General features: G+C 40.7%; 1 protein-coding gene across 3 annotated transcripts in view; it reads left to right on the top strand.

Moving 5' to 3' along the window:
• Window positions 1-15,836, top strand: part of ide (insulin-degrading enzyme) — a 30,803-nt gene extending 14,967 nt beyond the window's left edge. For all 3 annotated transcript variants that reach the window (XM_084736691.1, XM_084736690.1, XM_084736688.1), the window contains exons 16-25: window positions 1,038-1,148; window positions 1,365-1,485; window positions 3,242-3,333; window positions 5,236-5,347; window positions 7,996-8,163; window positions 8,651-8,923; window positions 10,141-10,202; window positions 13,157-13,229; window positions 13,334-13,401; window positions 14,746-15,836. In XM_084736691.1, coding sequence (XP_084592817.1) covers window positions 1,038-1,148; window positions 1,365-1,485; window positions 3,242-3,333; window positions 5,236-5,347; window positions 7,996-8,163; window positions 8,651-8,923; window positions 10,141-10,202; window positions 13,157-13,229; window positions 13,334-13,401; window positions 14,746-14,841 — 1,176 coding nt within the window. In that variant the 3' untranslated portion in view covers window positions 14,842-15,836. The remainder of the gene's footprint in view (window positions 1-1,037; window positions 1,149-1,364; window positions 1,486-3,241; window positions 3,334-5,235; window positions 5,348-7,995; window positions 8,164-8,650; window positions 8,924-10,140; window positions 10,203-13,156; window positions 13,230-13,333; window positions 13,402-14,745) is intronic.
• The last annotated feature ends 2,854 nt before the right edge of the window (window positions 15,837-18,690 follow it).

The raw sequence follows: 18,690 nt of genomic DNA, 5'->3' as shown, positions 1-18,690 counted from the left end.
AATCAGGCTCCTCTTTGTTTCCCCAACTTCTGAATGCTGCACTTTTATTAACTGTGTCTGTGTGTGTCTGACAGATTTAATTCAGCCAACCTATGAGTGAAATTGCTTTGCTGTGGTGGTGTTAAGCTTTCTAACTTCCACACTAACACTCTGCACTCTTCATATGACCTACTAACCTGTATTCATTAGCTTCCTCTCACAAGTGAATTCATGGTTGGGGTGTGTCCTCAGAGGCAGCCATTCAACACACTATCTGTGTAGCTGTGTGATGGGCTGTATGTAATTGATTTGAGTCAGCAGTATCAGTGTGGCCGGCCGGGTGTTTGCCAAGGTTAATGATGTTAGGAGAGATTACTTTTAACAGGTGTCACTGCAGGGAGCCAGCGACAGGGAGCAGGGATGAGTCTGAGAGCATAGCCATGTAACTGGAGGTTTCTGCTGAATCATGAAGGGCCATAAGGTGCAGATGACATTGCAAAGTGGAGGCTTTAAATAACCTTGACTGTTCTTTTCCATTTTTAAAATACTCATTTGCATAGAAAAACCTCATCATCAACCACTTAGGTCTCCTCCGACTCCCTGAGAGAGCTCAGTGAAATATGTTTGCACTGCAGGAGATGATTAAGTGATGCTTCCTATTATAGATCAGCCTTGTGTTTCCTTTTTTTTTTTTACTCCTGTGTTCAACAGGAATCTTTTTTTTTAACATAGATTCCTCCCCATTCTAGTTCAGGTTTATTGGAACATTTTTAGGAAATATAGATGTGCAGCAGGCAACATTTTGTGATATTTATTGTGCTGGTGACTCATCTTAAGCGTAGGAGAGATGTTTTTTTTTTCTTGACAATCATTTGGTCAGCCAATAATTACAGTACTTAGTCAGACATTATAAATAAATGGCTCAGAACCTTCAAACCAACAAACAAAATTACAGTATGATCTGTAAAACATTTTAAGGCCACTGATGATGCCATGCTGACCTTATCTTTCTGTTTGTTGATGATGCACCACCTGTCCTCTGTCACTGTCTGCTGCAGCTGTCTGTTAAAGGTTACAATGACAAACAGCACATCCTGCTGAAGAAGATCATCGAGAAGATGGCCACCTTTGAGATAGATGAGAAGCGCTTTGACATCATCAAAGAAGCGGTAAGCTCTGATGGCAGCTCTATCATCAGTACAAAGTTATGAGTCATGATCGATCAGAGGAATTACTTTAACTTTAACCCCCTTATTTTGCTCTGCCTCACAACACATACACACTAAAGTAGTAGTAGGTTTTATACCCTGCAGTAGTTTTGACATGAAAAACCCCAGTTCAGGTGTTGAGGTTGAACTGACTTTGCCGTCTCTTTCTCCCTGCAGTACATGAGGTCTTTGAATAACTTCAGAGCCGAGCAGCCTCACCAGCACGCCATGTACTACCTCCGTCTACTAATGACCGAGGTTGCTTGGACCAAAGATGAGCTCAGAGAGGCTCTGGATGGTGAGACGCGGCTCTTAATCTCTGTCTTTCTCTTTACTTCTGTCTCAAAGTCCCAGCCCTTGTGCTTATTAGTCCATTCTCTACTGTGGGCCAAACTGAGGTCACTGAGACACAGAATAAATGCACAGTGAAGCCCTTCTTCAGGCTAGAAGTGAGAAAGTGAAGCTTGGGCTGTGTAGCAAGTTGTATGAGGTGACTTAGGGATGGTCAGATATTGGGGGAAAAAAGTGCAAGATTTGGTCTATTAGCCTAAACTATCATGTAAATTATGGCTACATGATGTGGTGAAAAAAAAATAATATTGCAATTATTTTGACATGTATTGTGATATGATTCACAGTTAGTGTTAATGATTATTTTTGCAGCACAGTTTTCATTGTCATTGAAAAATAAAAGATTAAAATCATGATGTGACTTTTTTTGCAGCCTCTGCCAATCAAACATGTTTTCTTACATCTGTAGGCCAGGGCATCTCTGTGGCACTACAGTACTTCTCTACATTATATTGCTGTTTTGTTGCAAAATTGTAGCTTTTGCGATTTGGACATTGGCCATATTGTGATTTTGATCATTTTTCAATCAAAATACAATTTGTGCAATTTATTTAAATTTAATTTTGAATGTTTGATTACTGACTGAGTCAGAAGTGCTGCTAAAAGTCTTTTTGTGTGGAAAAAGGTTAGAAAGAAGCAAAAACAGTACTGCATAACTGAGTCTACTGTGGGTTGTGTATTTCTTCTTCATGGGAGTAGAATATTTGTTTCACAGTTTTAGCATGATGCTTTTTAGATGGCTAGGTCAAGCAAAGTGCATCCATACAGTTTATTATTAACAGCTTAGTTGTTGTAAGAGAGGGAAACAGATGGTATCAAATTTAGTATCTGCAGATACTCAAAAGATTGGACATGAAAAAGTGTTATCGAGCCATCCCTAGAATAACTTAGTAGCTGTGGCAACAAACATACGGCTGTAAGAAATTTCACTTTCTCATTTTCATAGGTGTGAGTTCCTTGGTTACCTGAAAGTTTCAAGGTGTTTGGCTTACAGTCAGTTGAGGGCTACTCTTTCGCTCCTCTCACTTCAGGTCTTTTCTTCTCTTCTGTTTTCCTCCTTAAATCCTCATTTGAATGCTGAGGCTGTTCTCCAGCAGATGCCTCCCTAGCTGCAGTCTTTCCTCTCCGCAGTGCCAGTCAGAAACCTGAAGGGCAGACTGTTATATTTTTACCACGGAGCTTACACAGACTATCCTCGGATTCACATGAGACTCAATTAACCTGCAGGGTCAAAGCCTGTAGCCCAGTCACCGGGGCCTCCAATTACCACGGCCTGTTCCCTTATCAGTGGCCTTACCCTCCTGCTGTCCCCTGTCTGGGGTCTATGAGACACTTTCAGCCTTCAGTTTCATAGTGTGTATGTGTGTATTGGTGTTGCTGTGGGCAAACAATCATTTAGATAAATTGTGTGTGTATCCCTGTAGTAGCTCATCCTTGAATCTGGGTCAGACGTTGCTTGAATTCAGATTGGCCAGCCCACATTGAAATAGACGTGATTTTTGTGCATGTCTAACAGAATGTGTGAGTGTGTGTTTTACCAGGCTTGCATGACTAAAGTGTGAAAACTGTTGTTGTTTTGTTTGTGACAGAAATACTGTGCAATGAAACAGCAGTTATCCTGTTTTTTTTACTGAGTCAGTCTTGATAGCATCTTGGGAAATTGCTCTTTGATTGATTGCTGTTGTCTGTGATCTGTATTCCAGATGTAACTCTCCCACGCCTCAAGGCCTTCATACCTCAGCTATTGTCACGGTTACATATTGAAGCCCTTCTCCATGGCAACATCACCAAGGAGGTTTGTGTTTTTATGGCCATCTGAGCAAATTTTGTTAGCTTAATTCACAATAGTGCAGCTTTCTCTTCATATCAAGGCTCTAGGTTTTGTAAAAAAAAAATGTGTATGCCTCTTTCTCAGTGAATACCCCTTTTTTTTTTTTTTTTTTTTATTCTCAAACAACTTTCGAGTCACCTCCAGCCGTTTATCTGGCCCTGCGATGGTATCACAGAGGATTATTGTAGAAAACCTCTTATAAGATCCTGCGATCAAGTCACACTTTATATGAGGTCTCAGCTGTCGCAGCGCCCATGTTACGCCTTGTAATGATGACAGCGTCACAGTCTGGTGGACAGAGAATTAGAGTCACCAGTGGGAGCAATGATCCATTTCATCATCAAGGAGCTACAGTGTAGGCCTGCTCCTGAAAGGCCAGAACAAAAACTGAACAAGTAACTTGGCAGAGAAAGCCTTGTAATATAATATGAGTCTGTATCATAGATGAAGAATCAAGTATTCATGTTTTGATGAGATATTTGTTGTTATTAATGTTAGCAAAGCAGGTCAATTAAAGGGCAGGAAAATGTCACTTTTAAACATGGATTTTACAAAGCTATTGGTGTAGCTTTAATTACTTTTTTGTTGTTTTGTTGCAAGAAGAGCTAAACCTATTACCATGCGTTACATGTACCTTTCCTTTGACATTTGATTAATGTAACCTAATTCTCCAACCTCAACTTTTTCAGCAAGCACATTATCTTTGACCGTGTCTGTGTCAGAGTCCAGTCTAGAAACCTTTAAATTCTTCATTGGCTAAAGTCATCTCATACACATCCCACATACCGTAACATGTTCCAAAAGGATTCTTTGGCTATTACACTGCTAAATCTACAAACTGTAGTGAACTTGGCTAGATAGCCAATATCTGTTTACAATACAGTAAATTTAAAGGCTTGTTAATCCTAAGTTCCCGTTTTATGACCTACTGGTTTCAGTTTTATCTCATTATTTAAAAGGCTGTGTGACATATCTACTTCTGAGATCTTTCTGTCAGGATAACACACAGAACTATTGAACTTTGTTCTGCTGATTAAAAAAAAATAAGTGAAAGTTTCCACAGTGAGGTCTATTAATTATCCCAAGTACAGGGCCGTCAACACCAAGAACAGTAATTAACATTACAATAACTGTAAATCTGTCCTTTTTAAAAATTGTTCTCGCTCAAGTGGATGGCAGAGTCAACACCACAGCTATAATGACAATGACAGAGGTGAAAAATATCATTGGGATCACTTTCAGAGCAATTTGATGAAAGACAGAAACAGACAGCCAATCAGAATTCTCATGAACTTACAGGGTACAGGCTAAAATGTACACTTAAATAACATTATATTAGGCTGCAAATTACACATTTACCTGATGCATAAGGTCAAACCGTTGGCCCTTACTGATGTACTGAATTGATGTTGATGCATTTGAAAATACGAATGATAATAGTTTTTCTTCTCCTACCTCCTCTATTCTTTGAATGAAGGGGGGAAATATGCATTGAATATGGAATGTCAGACTAACTTGAATGTAGTTTTTAGGTGAAGGTTGAGAGAGCAGTGCAAAGTATACCATCAATTTGCGAATCCACTTTGAGGGTAGAAAAGGTTCAATGTCAAGATAACTTAAATCTGTTCACGTAGAGCCAGCTTAATGCAGCCTGTTGGGGATGTCAGAAGTAATTCTGGGGAATGTTCATAAAAAAATCACTGACTGAAATAAGAGCTAGATTAAGGTGAAGTGTGCATAACAGAAAGTTAAATTACAATTTCTAAACCTCAGAGGCATAGAATGTTTTTCTGCATAGAATATTCCTAAAAATACTGTTTTTGTGGACTGAACTGTTTTGTTTTCCCTCCTGTTTGGCATCTCTAGTCTGCTCTTGGCATGATGCAAATGGTGGAGGACACACTCATTGAGCACGCTCACACAAAGCCCCTCCTCCCAAGCCAACTGATTCGCTACAGAGAGGTTCAGGTTCCAGACGGTAGGTCCTGCACTCCCCCACATCCCATACACACACACACACAAACCAGTTAAGCGCTCTTAATCATCGTCTGCCAGTCATGTCTGTCTCCACGGCGACCATGCAGAAGAGCCTTTACCCAGTGCTCTCGCCCTCGTCATCAGTGACGCTGTGTTGCGTTTGTAAAGACTTGATTAAATTCAACATCCCTCATTTCCGTCAGAGGAACATAATGGTCACTCAGTGGAAATGGACGTCATTGAGCAAAATGCGTACATACCTTCCTCTCAGCTCAAAGATGAATGCACACACGCCAAGCAAAGCACCTGTGCTGCCTTTCTGATTACATTAGGGAAGTCAAATGATGTGGAGAGGAAAACCAGAGCCGTGCGGGGCCACCTGGAGACATCCTGTGTCTCACTGAGGGATTTTCCAGGCCTGGCTCCAGACTGCCAGTCAGACACGGTGCAGGAGCCTTGGAGAAGGACATAAAGGATGTAAACACAAAATTGGCTTGTGGAATGACTGAGTGGCTGACAGTCTATCCAAGAAACACGATATTACACTTACAGCTGAAAGCTCTAGAGTGGCTAGTTCGCATAAATCTGTCCAGTTACACATAAATCTTTGTTAAAGGCCCCATGTGATCAAAATGCAGTCAGAAAGATGGTCTAATTTTGGAGCCTGGTATTGCTCTTAAGTTGATTGACAGGCTTAAATAACACGAGACTAACTCTAGACAACAATTAAATCTACAACTTTAGTTATTAATGTGTTCTATTGTTGTAGCAAATGCATGGTATATTAGCATGTATAATTTATATGGTCAAAAAATGATTGATTGGGCATTTAAAGTAGTAAGTTGTGCAGTTTGCAAATGTGCATTGTGAAAGTATGCATTTTCTCCTTAGAATTCAGTATTGATGTGTTGCAGTTGTTTTGAGTTTGACTGAAAGCTAGCATATGCCACACAGACAGCATAAAGTTTAACAAAATACACAATGGCACATGAGCTTGAAATGTCCACACTTCATATTAGTGCTGTGATTAATCACAGAGCTTACCTGCCCAGGACCATTCATTTTTCTGTTTTCTAAGTAAACTAAAGTAAAACTTTAGACATGCTGAGAAGAATGCAGGGGGAGATGTTGAGGACTGTGGACAGGACACTCCCCGAGCGCAGAGCCAAAGTGCTCTGTCAGCATGTGCATAAATGTACCTGCATTACGCAGCCTGAGCTCACCCTCCATTCAAAGTGAGCTTGATCACAATGGACTCAAACAAACTAAGGCTGAGCGTAAAAGGATCCAGTTTTCCGTATGCTAGAATGGCTGGCTCCTCTCCATGTTCTGCTCAAAAGAAAATGTAAGGCACAGATGAAAGGCAAGAGAGGACCAATTTGGAAACACTCAGCAAAAAAAAAAGCATGATGTTGGCATTCAGCGCAATGTCTCCGCCTTTCTGGAGAGTGTCACCACTGTCCTCTGTCTGAACTTTTCTGTTTTACTGTATTACGCTCATCTACGCCTCAGGCAAAGTGCTCAGAAAAAACTGAAACAGCTCATCGTTTTTTTGCAGCCGTTACTTTAGGCAGCGTTGATTGTGTTTTTGAAAGACCAGATTATGCATACAGGGATCATGGAGTGGATTATGTAGAGGTGTACAGCAAGGCTGCTGAAATTCATTTCCATGCTTATCGGAGTCCATGGATCACTGTGGGTTTTGGGTTAATAAAAGGATTTAACTTGAAACTACTTCAGCTGGTCTTTGCTCCATCACTGCTTTACATGTTGAGCTCTCAACATAGCTCAGCACAGCCCAGTCATGTTTGACTGAACTTTTACAGGCTTTGTGACCTAAATTAAATCTGCACACACTCGCCTGAAAAAAAGTTAAGTGCTGGTTAGATGGAACAGTTTCCCAATCATTTAGCAGATGCTTGTATCTAGAGCGACATACATCTGAGAGCTAATACAACACAAGCAATGATCTAGTCAAGAAAGAACAGGCAGTGCAAGAGGCAATGCATAGAATGCAAAGCATGCATTGTTTTTTTCCCTGTCAATCAATTGCAGATGTGTTCACAAAAGAGATGGGTTTATAGTCTGTTCTTAAAGACTGAGAGGGACCCTGCAGATCGAACGGAGTAGGCCAACTCGTTCCACTACTGGGGAACTACCAAAGCGATCCGCAAGATTTTTGATAAATAATCAGCAGTAGCCAAATAATAAAACCGCTAGAATGGTCTGGCAAGTGCTAATGAGCCTTTAAAACCAGGAAAAGACAACAATTATGCCATATAACGATGTCCAAAATGAAAGATGATATCTAGTCTCATATCACAATATTGATATTATATCAACATATTGCCCAGCCCTACTAGTTATCAAAGTCCATTCCATAGTTCCATAATAATCTTTCTATTTTAAAAATTGGAGCAGTGTGGCAAGAGATAGAAGGGGAAGAGGATTTCGGTGTTGTTATGCACATACACAGAAATACAAAATGCATGCCCATTCTTTCAGTTGTGTTACTGCCTTTTATTTTCAGTTTCTTTTTCAGGCCCGGCTCAGGAGAGATGCTTTTTTCTGTGTCAATAATGCACATTCGAGTGTGTTTACTCTGTATCATTACTGTACTGACAAAAACAAATTTTCCTCTGTCCTCAGGTGGCTGGTATGTTTACCAGCAGAGAAACGAGGTGCACAACAATTGTGGCATTGAGATCTACTATCAGACAGACATGCAGACCACCCACGACAACATGCTGCTGGAGCTTTTCTGTCAGATCATCTCTGAGCCCTGCTTCAACACACTGAGAACCAAAGAGCAGCTGGGTGAGCCCACCAGACACGAACAAATGATGTAGAACATATCGTGCGAAGCATTTTCCACCAGTTTTTAATATTCTGTAGAGGCGAGACAAGGCTGTGGAAGTGGTGTTATATTTTGCTACCAAGTGGTGAATATTTACTCAAACCCTTTTCTTTGAGAATTATGCAGATTTAATAAAGACCAAAAACTGTGTGACTGTGGTTTTTAAACTGCTGTAAGCCGTGATGATGTTTAATAATTTGAGGAACGAATAGACAGCGTCTCTGAACCACATTTCCTTTGGATAAATGCTGTAGTACTAAGACCAGAATTAAATACAGAGATAGTAATTGGAATATAACGTTTTTGAAACTATTTAAAAAGGCTTAAGTACATAACTATAAATGTTAAGTTGGTAGTTTAGAGCAAAATGGCTTCTGGGCAGGCTGAGGTTCCCTGTCTGCTCTTTGTGCTGAGCCCTTGCATATCTTCCCCTTTTCATCCCCCCAGGCTATATTGTGTTCAGTGGGCCCCGGCGGGCTAATGGAGTGCAAGGCCTGCGCTTCATCATCCAGTCGGAGAAGGCGCCCCACTACCTGGAGAGCCGCGTGGAGGCTTTCCTCTGCACCATGGAGAAGGCTGTAGAGGAGATGAGTGAGGAAGCCTTCCAGAAACACATCCAGGCTCTGGCCATCCGCCGCCTGGACAAGCCGAAGAAGCTGTCTGCTGAGTGTGCCAAGTACTGGGGAGAGATCATTTCTCAGCAGTATAATTTTGACAGAGGTGAGGCCTCCCAACTGTCTTCACCTCACTGCTAACTCTTAATTATCGTTAAGTTTCAAAAACCAAATGCACCTTTTTTTTCAGTCTGTTGAAATATATTTCAAAATTCTGAACTACCTGCTATCATAAACGGCTTGTGTTACGTGCAAAGTCAAATAAGAGTTCTTGAGGGTTATCAATATTTTGGTCAGTCCCAGAGGTGAGCAGGATGTTGCTTAGAGCTGCACAAATTGGGATCGATTAAAGCCTGAAATAATCTGCAGCCGTAGCACACCTCTCTCTTGCAGTACTCTCCTGAGTGCCATAATGGATTGTAATGGGCCTGATTCACTGGTAATCTGCCTAAAGCCCTGAGTGATGGCAACAGTGAAAGGCTGCCAAGGGAGTGGTGGTGATTACTGATACTAGCAGCGTTAAAGGAGGGGGGAGAGAGTCAGGAGAGTGAGGGCAGCTAACATGCTCAACGCCAAGGGCACAGAAAACATACAGCACACGCCATTAGTCATTGCTTACACACAGTCTGCTCCTGTGGCGAACTGTGAGACGGAGATGCTGTTAGTTAATTGTTTCCCTTGGCTTGATTCAGTAATTGCTTTTTACATTTCGTGCAAAACGATTCTTATTCAATATGATTCACTTCTAGATTTAAAATAAAAAGCTTTAGTTTACCATCAAACTGTTCAAGTCCTGACCATAAGCAGAACTAACTATCATGGAATTGATTCTTGGTAGCTCTAGTCTCAGACATCAGTTTTTACCTGGTTATGAAACTGTCTCAATTTAATACTGATGCCTCCATATCACCTGCATGAGCAAACAAGGCCATCAGCGAGAAGATTGGCTTTTTCTGTATAGTTACTTGCAACGCCTGCCTTTGGATCAGATGAAAAGATTTACGGCATGCAGCCTGGAAGAGCCTGTGTTAATATTTTCCAAGGCAAAGTACATTAATAATTTAAAAAGAGTTGATTTTTCTTCAGATAATTTTATTTTTGACATTATATTTTGTGGTTATGTCAGCAGAAACACTACTGCTTTTCCCAACAGGGGCTTCCAAAATCGGCACAATATGAAAGTACCTTGTAGTTACTTTAACACATAACTTTAACACACCTTGTGATGCATGTCTCAAGTTTTGAGCCCTACAGTAGTGATACTTGTTGATTGATACTTATGTTAATCGTGTCTAAACTTCTGTTTACCCTGTTGTGTTGCAGATAACATTGAAGTGGCCTATCTGAAGACTTTGACTAAAGAAAACATAATGCACTTCTACAGAGTGAGTAGTACAACTTAATGATATATGATGTGTCTTTGCTCTCAGGTTTGAGCTCAAACTGACATCTGTCTGGTTTTAGTCATTGACATTTGAAGGTAACGGCTGTTTAAAGTTTAAATTAAAATAGTAATCATCTGCTTATTGTTATTGCATGCCATTTTATTTTGAAGGAATATACATCTATCCAAATTGTCTGAAACATCGTGTATGTTCTGAGCCATTCAGACTCTGTATAGAGACATAAGAAGACGGAGTTTAATGGTTTCCTATAAAATAAGGTCAGATATTATAATCTTCACATGTTGTAATGAGTAGATGTTAAAACCATAAACACAACACAAATCTGAGCTTTGAGAATTTTAGCTGATCATTTAATGCGGTAGATATTTCTGAAATGACTCCCTGGGTGCATTTACTATTTTATTTGAACAGTCTTAAATGATAGCGCTCATTTGAATTTAATTGTGGTACTTTGCAGCTGTGGTTAATGCTTATTGACAGCAGAGGTGTCATTAGGAGACAGCTCCATAAATTACAACAATAACCACGCATTTTATGACAGAGTCATAAAATATTTCAGGGGTCTATCAATCGTTGTTAATTGTTTAAAGTGTCTACTGATAAATGTCAGATCCACAGTTCTATAATACTAAAATCACTGATACAGTCCATTGTTAACATCTGATGCCTTTGTACAACAGCATGATCCTAACCTAAACTTTAAAAACAGTGTTTACATCACTTTTGTACAGAAAAAGTCTTGACTGACTTGATAAGTAAACATATAATTTGATCATCATATGAGTTGGCGAGAAACTATTTGCACTATTTACACTGCCCCTCTGGAGCTTTTGACCAGATCACATTTTGAGTTTGCTCAGTTGTTATGGAAGTTTAAATTTCCATTGTTTTTTTCTGAACATTTTAAGGACTTGTGTTGACTTAAATGCTAAGGTTTATACAGAAAAATATACACTAGAAGTTTGTACATTTGCAATTTGAATACAGCTGGGAAACTTACTCAGCTAATGAAGACTAAGTGATCTAATCAAAAAGCCCCACAATACAATTAAATAAACATAAATACCTTGAGGTCTAGTCATAGATTGTATAAATAGTAGGGCTGTGCTCCACTCAGAACTTTGTCAGTCGAATTGGATTTGGCAGTTAAATATGAATTTTTGAATGAATATTCAACAATTCGTCCTTTTTTTTCAGTGCAGTGCCACACTAAACTCCTATGTCATTCTACGTGAGTGATCTTTTCACATCACAGATGACAAAGAGGCATTCATTTGTGGTCTTGCTGGTAAAAAAAACAATAACAAAACAAAACATAGATTTCCCCAAAGCCAGAAATGTAAAACTGTCCATTTTCCTGCTCATAGTTTCATTAGAAAAACTGAAAAGCTTTGCTCTTCTCTGCTTCCATCATTCTTAGTTTTGTGGTGATTTAGAAATTCTTTATGTAAAGTTTACCGTGTGCCATGTTGTTGTGTTGTTCTGTGTACAATGACAAAGCTAAAAAACAAGAGGTCAAACTTGTTCACAAGCTACTTGCTTCACTTTGTCTCATCAGTACATGGTGTTACATGATTTTTTTTTTATAAGTGCACCAGCTAATATATATATAAAAAAGATTTATGATTCCCATTGTTAATAATTTCTCATTGAAATACTTCTGTTTGATTTTGCTTTTGTAATGTGGACTGACTGGCAGTCAGAGAGCCCTCAGTCTTCTGAGATTCTTCAAGTCAAGCAGTCGTCTGTTTCAGGTCTTCAGCACAGCATTACGTTCATGTTGTTAATTATGGTCCCATTTACAGTAAAATAGACAGTATAGCAGGGTATGCTATAGGCTGTGGCTACATTGTGATTGACAAGTTGGTACCACAAGTGTGTTCTCAGGTTCTCATTCAGGTCCAATCAGGATAGAGCCATGGTAGTGCGTATCCTTCCCAGGTCCATGCTCTCATGTGAATATGGTCAATTCTTGCTCAAAGAAAAAAAGATGGAACCTGTCATAAAGTCAAACTCAAGGCTTTAGGCTTCAGTTACTTTGGTCTACTGAGGCTGTCTTCATCTGATGGTGCCTGTCCATGCATGAGTAATGATGATGTTATTTTTTCTGTTTTTACTGTACTAGATGTTCAAGGTTTAATTGAGACACACATTAGATAATAGGGAGCTTGGTTAAGAACCGTAGCTATTTACAAAGTTACAACGTGTTCAGGCAACAAAAAATCTATTACATCTGTGTGTGTGTCCAGACACACATGGTTTCACTGGATTCAGTCTGCCCTCCCAGCTTTCATCTCCTCCCGCTTCTATTCATAGCTGTGGAGGTGACACTGACACAGGACGCTCACAGTATATCAGCTGCCATAATGACAGCCAGCCAGCCTGTTTCAAGGGGGATAAAGGGCCAAAGACACATAGCCGCTGAAAGAATTGGCATTATCTCAGCCCAGCAGAAACCATTACAGGCCCCATGCAGAATAAACCTGATGCATTTCTAATGTCATATCAGTTACAATCGCAGAAGCATTTTCTTTTTCTTTCTCACTTTTTTTTTTTTTTCATTTTTGGTCGGCAGGATTGATGCTGTCTGACTGCAGACGAGCCAAATCTTCAGTCTAATATAATCCTCCACCCAGAGACAGTGATGAGGCCCGACTGTGGAGCTAAATCTCCACAGGGCTGTCACATCTCATCCCAGACTCTCTGTGAAACACAGACGGTCGTTCAGGCCAACACACAATCATGAGTCATTCCAGTTGCTTTCAGGAACTCTTCCTGATGAAATTACAGTTTTTTTTTTCATCCCAAAACTGTATGTGGGAATTTAAATAATGAATGAAACTCCAGATTTTTGGCAATGCTGCAGTCTATAAAAATGTTCCCTGCCATCCTCCTTGCATCACCCACCCACCTGTCTGTGTGCGTCCCTGCAGGATCGGCTGACAGTCGATGCCCCGAAGAGACACAAGGTGTCCGTGCACGTCCTGTCCAGAGAGATGGACTCCTGTGAGTATCAATATTCATGTGTTTGTTTCTTGAGCTTCATTCAGGCAGTCAGGCGGTTCACTCAGTGTCAGGCTCACCTGTTCGCTGTTGTGTGTATTTACCAGGTCCAATAGTGGGAGAGTTCCCCGCTCAGAACGATGTCAACCTGGCCCCTGCTCCCTCCCTGCCACAGGTAATGATCATGTTCTGCATTTATGCTTCCATGTTTATGAACCTGACCACCTTCCAAGCTACTTAAGTTACTGAAGTTACAGACTTAAGTTACACCCAGTCTTGGCATGAAGGTGGCTTAAGCGTGGATGGTGCAACTAACATAACTATTGGGTTGAATGCCAAGTTAAGACCAATTTATCTTAAGACCAGGCGTACATCCTATTGGTGCAACTGGCCCCAGATCTGTAGCTCTAGTGTGGCTTGATACGGGCAACGAAATAAAAACCAACAGCTGGCAGTGTTGCCCAGCTGTTAATCCTCTGTGCCGTAGATCTCTATTGTTGTCTAAAATCTATTAAAACAGATCATTGAGCTACACTTTGACACTGGACCACACAAACTGTAGTTCCCCAACAGATACACTAATTCTTCCTGTTTGTGTAACATTTGTTAAAAACTAGTGCCAAGCTGATTTAGGGGATCATTGAACTTCTTTTTTTTTTTTTTTAAATAAAACTAAATATTAATGATGTGTTGTTAAAGATTTATGTCTTTGGGGCTGAGTACCACAAACAGGGAAGAGAAACTGGACAGTACTGAGAAACTGAGAGTCTAACTAGCTCACGGGTTTTCTCACAGTTTGGTTTGCTAGTCTAGAAATGGCAGTAACTCCGACCTATTTGACATTGTTTTGTTGGCGGGGCCATTTTAATGAATAAGGACAAGAGCAGCCGTTTCAAGTGAGAGCTTTTTTGTTTTATAATTCTGCTTGTTTGAATCGTTTGTGTCTCATTAATTGTTGCACGACTAATGTGCAGATAGAATTCTTTAAATAAGAATTAAACAGAAAATCTGTATCTTATTAGTTATTGCTGATTAACTGATTTTTAAAATGAGGAAATGCACAAAATTTTCAACCCTAGGTCTAACACCATTGTTGGTTTTGGTTCTTTTGTAGGATTTGTTAGTCTTATCTTTTTTTTTTCTTTTTAACTGGTCAGGTATGGAAAAAGTATCGGCCAAAAAAATCCACATTGTCCCTTCCTAGTTTCAGCCTTTGAGCAGAAGTGGTTCAGACTGAGTGAAAGCAGAAGTAAACCACGAGGAAGGACATCGTGCTGCAGCTGCTGCTGATACAAGCACACTGACCACATTGTAGGCGCTTAAGTTCAAGAACTAGTGCAGGTTACTTTAACTAGTTACCATGGAAACACTGTTCATGTAGTTCTTTTTTTCCGTCAGCACCAAATGCAGTTAAAGGGAGAACTTTGTCCTGATTGGTTTTGAAAACGCAGGGTACTGCGAACACGTCAGACATCAGTGTGACCGCCGCTCTGACCTGCCGCCTCTTCTTTTTCCGCAGCCCACGTTGGTTCAGGACATGACGGAGTTCAAGAGGAGCCTGCCTCTCTTCCCCCTGGTCAAGCCTCACATCAACTTCATGGCTGCCAAACTGTAAGCGAGGCCGGCAGATTGACACGCAGCAGCAGCGTGGGGGCGGGGGGGGGGGGGGGGGGGGGGGTGCGCCGGGGAGGACGACCGCCAGGGACCCCGCTCTGTTTCCCCACCCACACCACCAACACCCCCACCCCCGTCAGGAAGACCGTCATCTGACTGAGCCTGCATTAGTGCGTGTGTGTGTTTGTGCGGGTGCATGTGAATGTGTGTGTGTGTGTGTGTGTGTGCGTGCACGTGTGGCAGGCTGGAGCCACTAGAAGAGATGCTTGGAAACAAATGCGTGTATTTGACTCACAAAGTTAGCCGTGGTTGTCGACATAGCTGTGATGACGATAGAGGTCCCACCAGATTCACCTCATGTTAAACACCTCGAAAAGGAGACGCAGCACTCACGCATCACAATACTGTGTAGGCCGTCGTAGAGGAGATAGAAACAATGTTAAAAAAGAAGAGGGCCAGATCCCTTTAAAATGAGTTCAAGTGTACCGCAGAAGCTTCACAGTAGGAGGCGTTTTATTTGAATAATTCAGACATGCTGCTTTGGACATGGATAGCTGGTTTATTGTGATGAACTGGGGGCTGTAGGGGTAGCTCCATGAAGGTTTTCTTCTTTCTTTTACTTGTTGGACTGGTATGTAACTCTCAGAGGCACCACGACGCTCCTGAAAACATTATCACAAAAGACACACTTGGTCAAATGGAATATTTTATTCAAATTTATGCATTTCTGAAGAATATCTGCCTTGATATTTTATGGTTTTAATCCTCACAGGTTTTGAAATGTTTTTGCTTGTAAACTGGTAAAATGTTGGGACCCTTTGAGGAGCTGTTTGAAATCGCTAATCACAAAGAACCGTGCCCATGAAAATTGTTGTTTTAATTTAATTGCATTTTACAGTAGTATGTAATTCAGACATCTCAGGGGTACCTCCATGCTGTTTTTTTTACATTAAATTTTACTAGTGATTGATTAAAATAAAAACACTTTTATCAGTCTGTCATCTACATTAGTACTTTGTTTACTTCACTAAATGTGATTATTGATTTTCTCCACATTGTTTTTGTAAAACTGAGAGGCTGTAGAGACGAAAAGTTTTTGTTTTTTTCTCTTCTTTTCCATTTTGTCGGCTCTGGGGAGACATTTTCTGACACTCTGTGTCTGAGACTTGCAGAAACTTTCTGCAGCTTGTGCCTTTCCAGGAGGGCATCAGGTACTCTGTATCTGGCTGCACTGAGCTGCTCCTGGTCTGTTTCGGGGGCAGAATCCCGGAGGATCTAACCCCTCTAAATTGCTGGACTGTGCACTGGCTCTTACAGCATAGATGTCAAAAAAAAAAGCAGCTAGCCCTTTTTTTTTCTCTGAAAAAGAAACATTTCGTGTGTTGATGTCTAAAGGGGGTTGAAGAAAAACTCCAGTCTGGATTTATTTTTCTGAATATATGCACTTCTCTCACTAAGCAATAAACTTAATCATGTGGACGGGGAACAGTGTGATGTGGCTCTGCTCTGCTGATAAGCTCCAGCAGCTGGATCCACACTGATCCCGAGCTCCAGCCTAAACCGCGGAGAGAACCGTGTGGCGGTGCGAGGATAGTGATGTCAGAGCCGTGCAAGCATGACCTGCTCAGGTGCTAACCGCTGGTGGTGGAGCTGCCAGCCACTCTGTTCAAACAGCCAAAAATCTGAAGTATAATTTATTTTTCCCCCCTTCCTTACCACACCTGCTCTCAGGCCTAGTTCATCGCTTATGTATATGATGCTGCCTAGTTTTAAAGAATGATTTAAATGGACAGTTTGCCCCAAAATCAAAAATACATACTTTTACCTCTATTTATTCAGATTATTTTGGTGTGAGTTGTTGAGTTGTGGAGATATGGCTGTAGAGATATCTGCCTTCTGTCCAATATGATGGAACTAGATGGTTCTCTGCTTGTGGTGCTCAAAGTGCCTGAAAATACAAATACAAAATCAACAGCAACATGTCTCTTTCCAGAAATCATGACCTGGTTACTCAAGATAATGCACAGACAATGTTGTGAGCAGTTTCATGGGGAAACGAGCAGAGCTGCTTGATATGGTAAAAAATAAAAATCCGTAACTTTATGTACACGTACAAAATGGTGTTTTGTCACAAATCTTGGATATTACTCTTGGCTACATTGTGATTTTGATAATATTTTGATTAATTGTGTAGCTCTAGGAACTGTTTTCTTTCTGCCAAGTAGAAAGTAGTTCCTACATGAAACTTTTAGAGACATTGCTCTTGAGTTTTTCAAATGTATTTTTTTGGCGCTTTGAGCACCACGAGCCGAGCAGCAGCACTGGATTTGATATCGTATTTTTTTTAAATGATACCCAGCCTTCATGTGCTTCCATTATATTTAAGAGAAGGCCAAAATCTTTGTGGCTGATATCTCCAAAACTCTGCAACCCACACCAAAACAATCTAGACGGATAAATAAGTATTTTTAATTTGGGGGTGAACTGTCCCTTTTAAGGTGTAAGTGAGTACCTATGATTGTGCTGTATCAAAAGCTTCTTCAATGTTTTCCAGCATTTTACTATGTCGACTCAATGAGATCAAAACCATTTAAATTTTTTTCATTTTTTAACAAGGCCCCCCCTTCACTATGAACTGCTACTTTGTTATAAGGCAATATTCCCTTATTGTGGTTCAAACCCAAAGACGACCAGCAGCAGTAGGTAGACTTCCACTCCCGCAGGCAGTAGCTTGACAGCACCTGGGGGGGCGGCGACGAAGCCGTTTTCATGCAGTGTTCAGAAGAAACTAGTAACATTACATATCAGGCTTGGGTGGGCCATGCACTGTTTACCTTGTGAAGTAGTGATTGGTTTACATTTAGAAAATCTGAAGCGCTTTTTTTTTTATTATTATTATTTCTGGATGTCTTTAGCAACACAAGAGACTGTGATAATTGACCAGTTGGGTTTATGGGCCCGTGATACAAGAGTGCTGACATTTTGAGTTTGTTTCTTTTTATTGTCTCCTGTGTGTGTTTCTAATTAATAAACTACTGAATGGAACTGTGTGTCTTCAATGCATCATTCCCTTAACCCCCCCTTGAATCTGAACACATGCACTTCAACATTGGAAAAATACATTTATTCACAGAACTGATACCATAGAGCTCTAAACTCAGACACGACGTCTGTACAACACAGTTCAGACTTCAGCGTCTCTTTTGGCAGAGTGGAGACTTTACAGTGGATGTGCAGGGGAAGCTGTGGTCTGCAGGGGGGCGTCTGTAAAGCAGGCACAGTTTATGTGTGCAGGTTAAATATTCCAAGTGGTCGGCTATACATCATGCCTTGTCACAGGAAATCATATGTTCATGTATCTGAGCTCCTCTGACAGGCAGAACACAGCAACTCAGGGCTCGACTGTGATAAGTGCCAAATGGAAAAAGTGAATTTGATAATAACCACATACTCCCAATAATTTAAAGGACCAGTGTGTAGGATTTAGTGGCATCTAGCAGTGAGCTTGCAGAATGCAAACAGTCTCACTCTCCCCTTACAAACTTGAAGGACAGGGGTCCACATCCATAGAAAGACATAGATGCTGCATTGTCCACTTTGGCCGAGGCTGTTATATCAAGGTTGCTGCAGTATTGGAAAGGACAAGACTGACCTGTGAACGAGGGAGCTGTGTTGTTTCTGGGTAAAACATCACAACTGATTTCAATGAGTTATATTATATTCAAAGGTTCATGATCTATACGGAGTAAGATAAGGAAAAAAAAAAAAACTGCAGCTCCCTCATTGACATGTATTTGTTCACAGGTCAGTCTTACTCTGTCCAGCATGGCAGCAAGGCCAATGTGGCATC

Source organism: Lutjanus erythropterus, chromosome 14, assembly GCF_056507025.1.
Source record: "Lutjanus erythropterus isolate fLutEry1 chromosome 14, fLutEry1.hap2, whole genome shotgun sequence".
NCBI lineage: Eukaryota > Metazoa > Chordata > Actinopteri > Lutjaniformes > Lutjanidae > Lutjanus > Lutjanus erythropterus.
The sequence above is the reverse complement of the archived record's forward strand: the minus strand, read 5'-3'. Positions and strand labels throughout refer to the sequence as shown.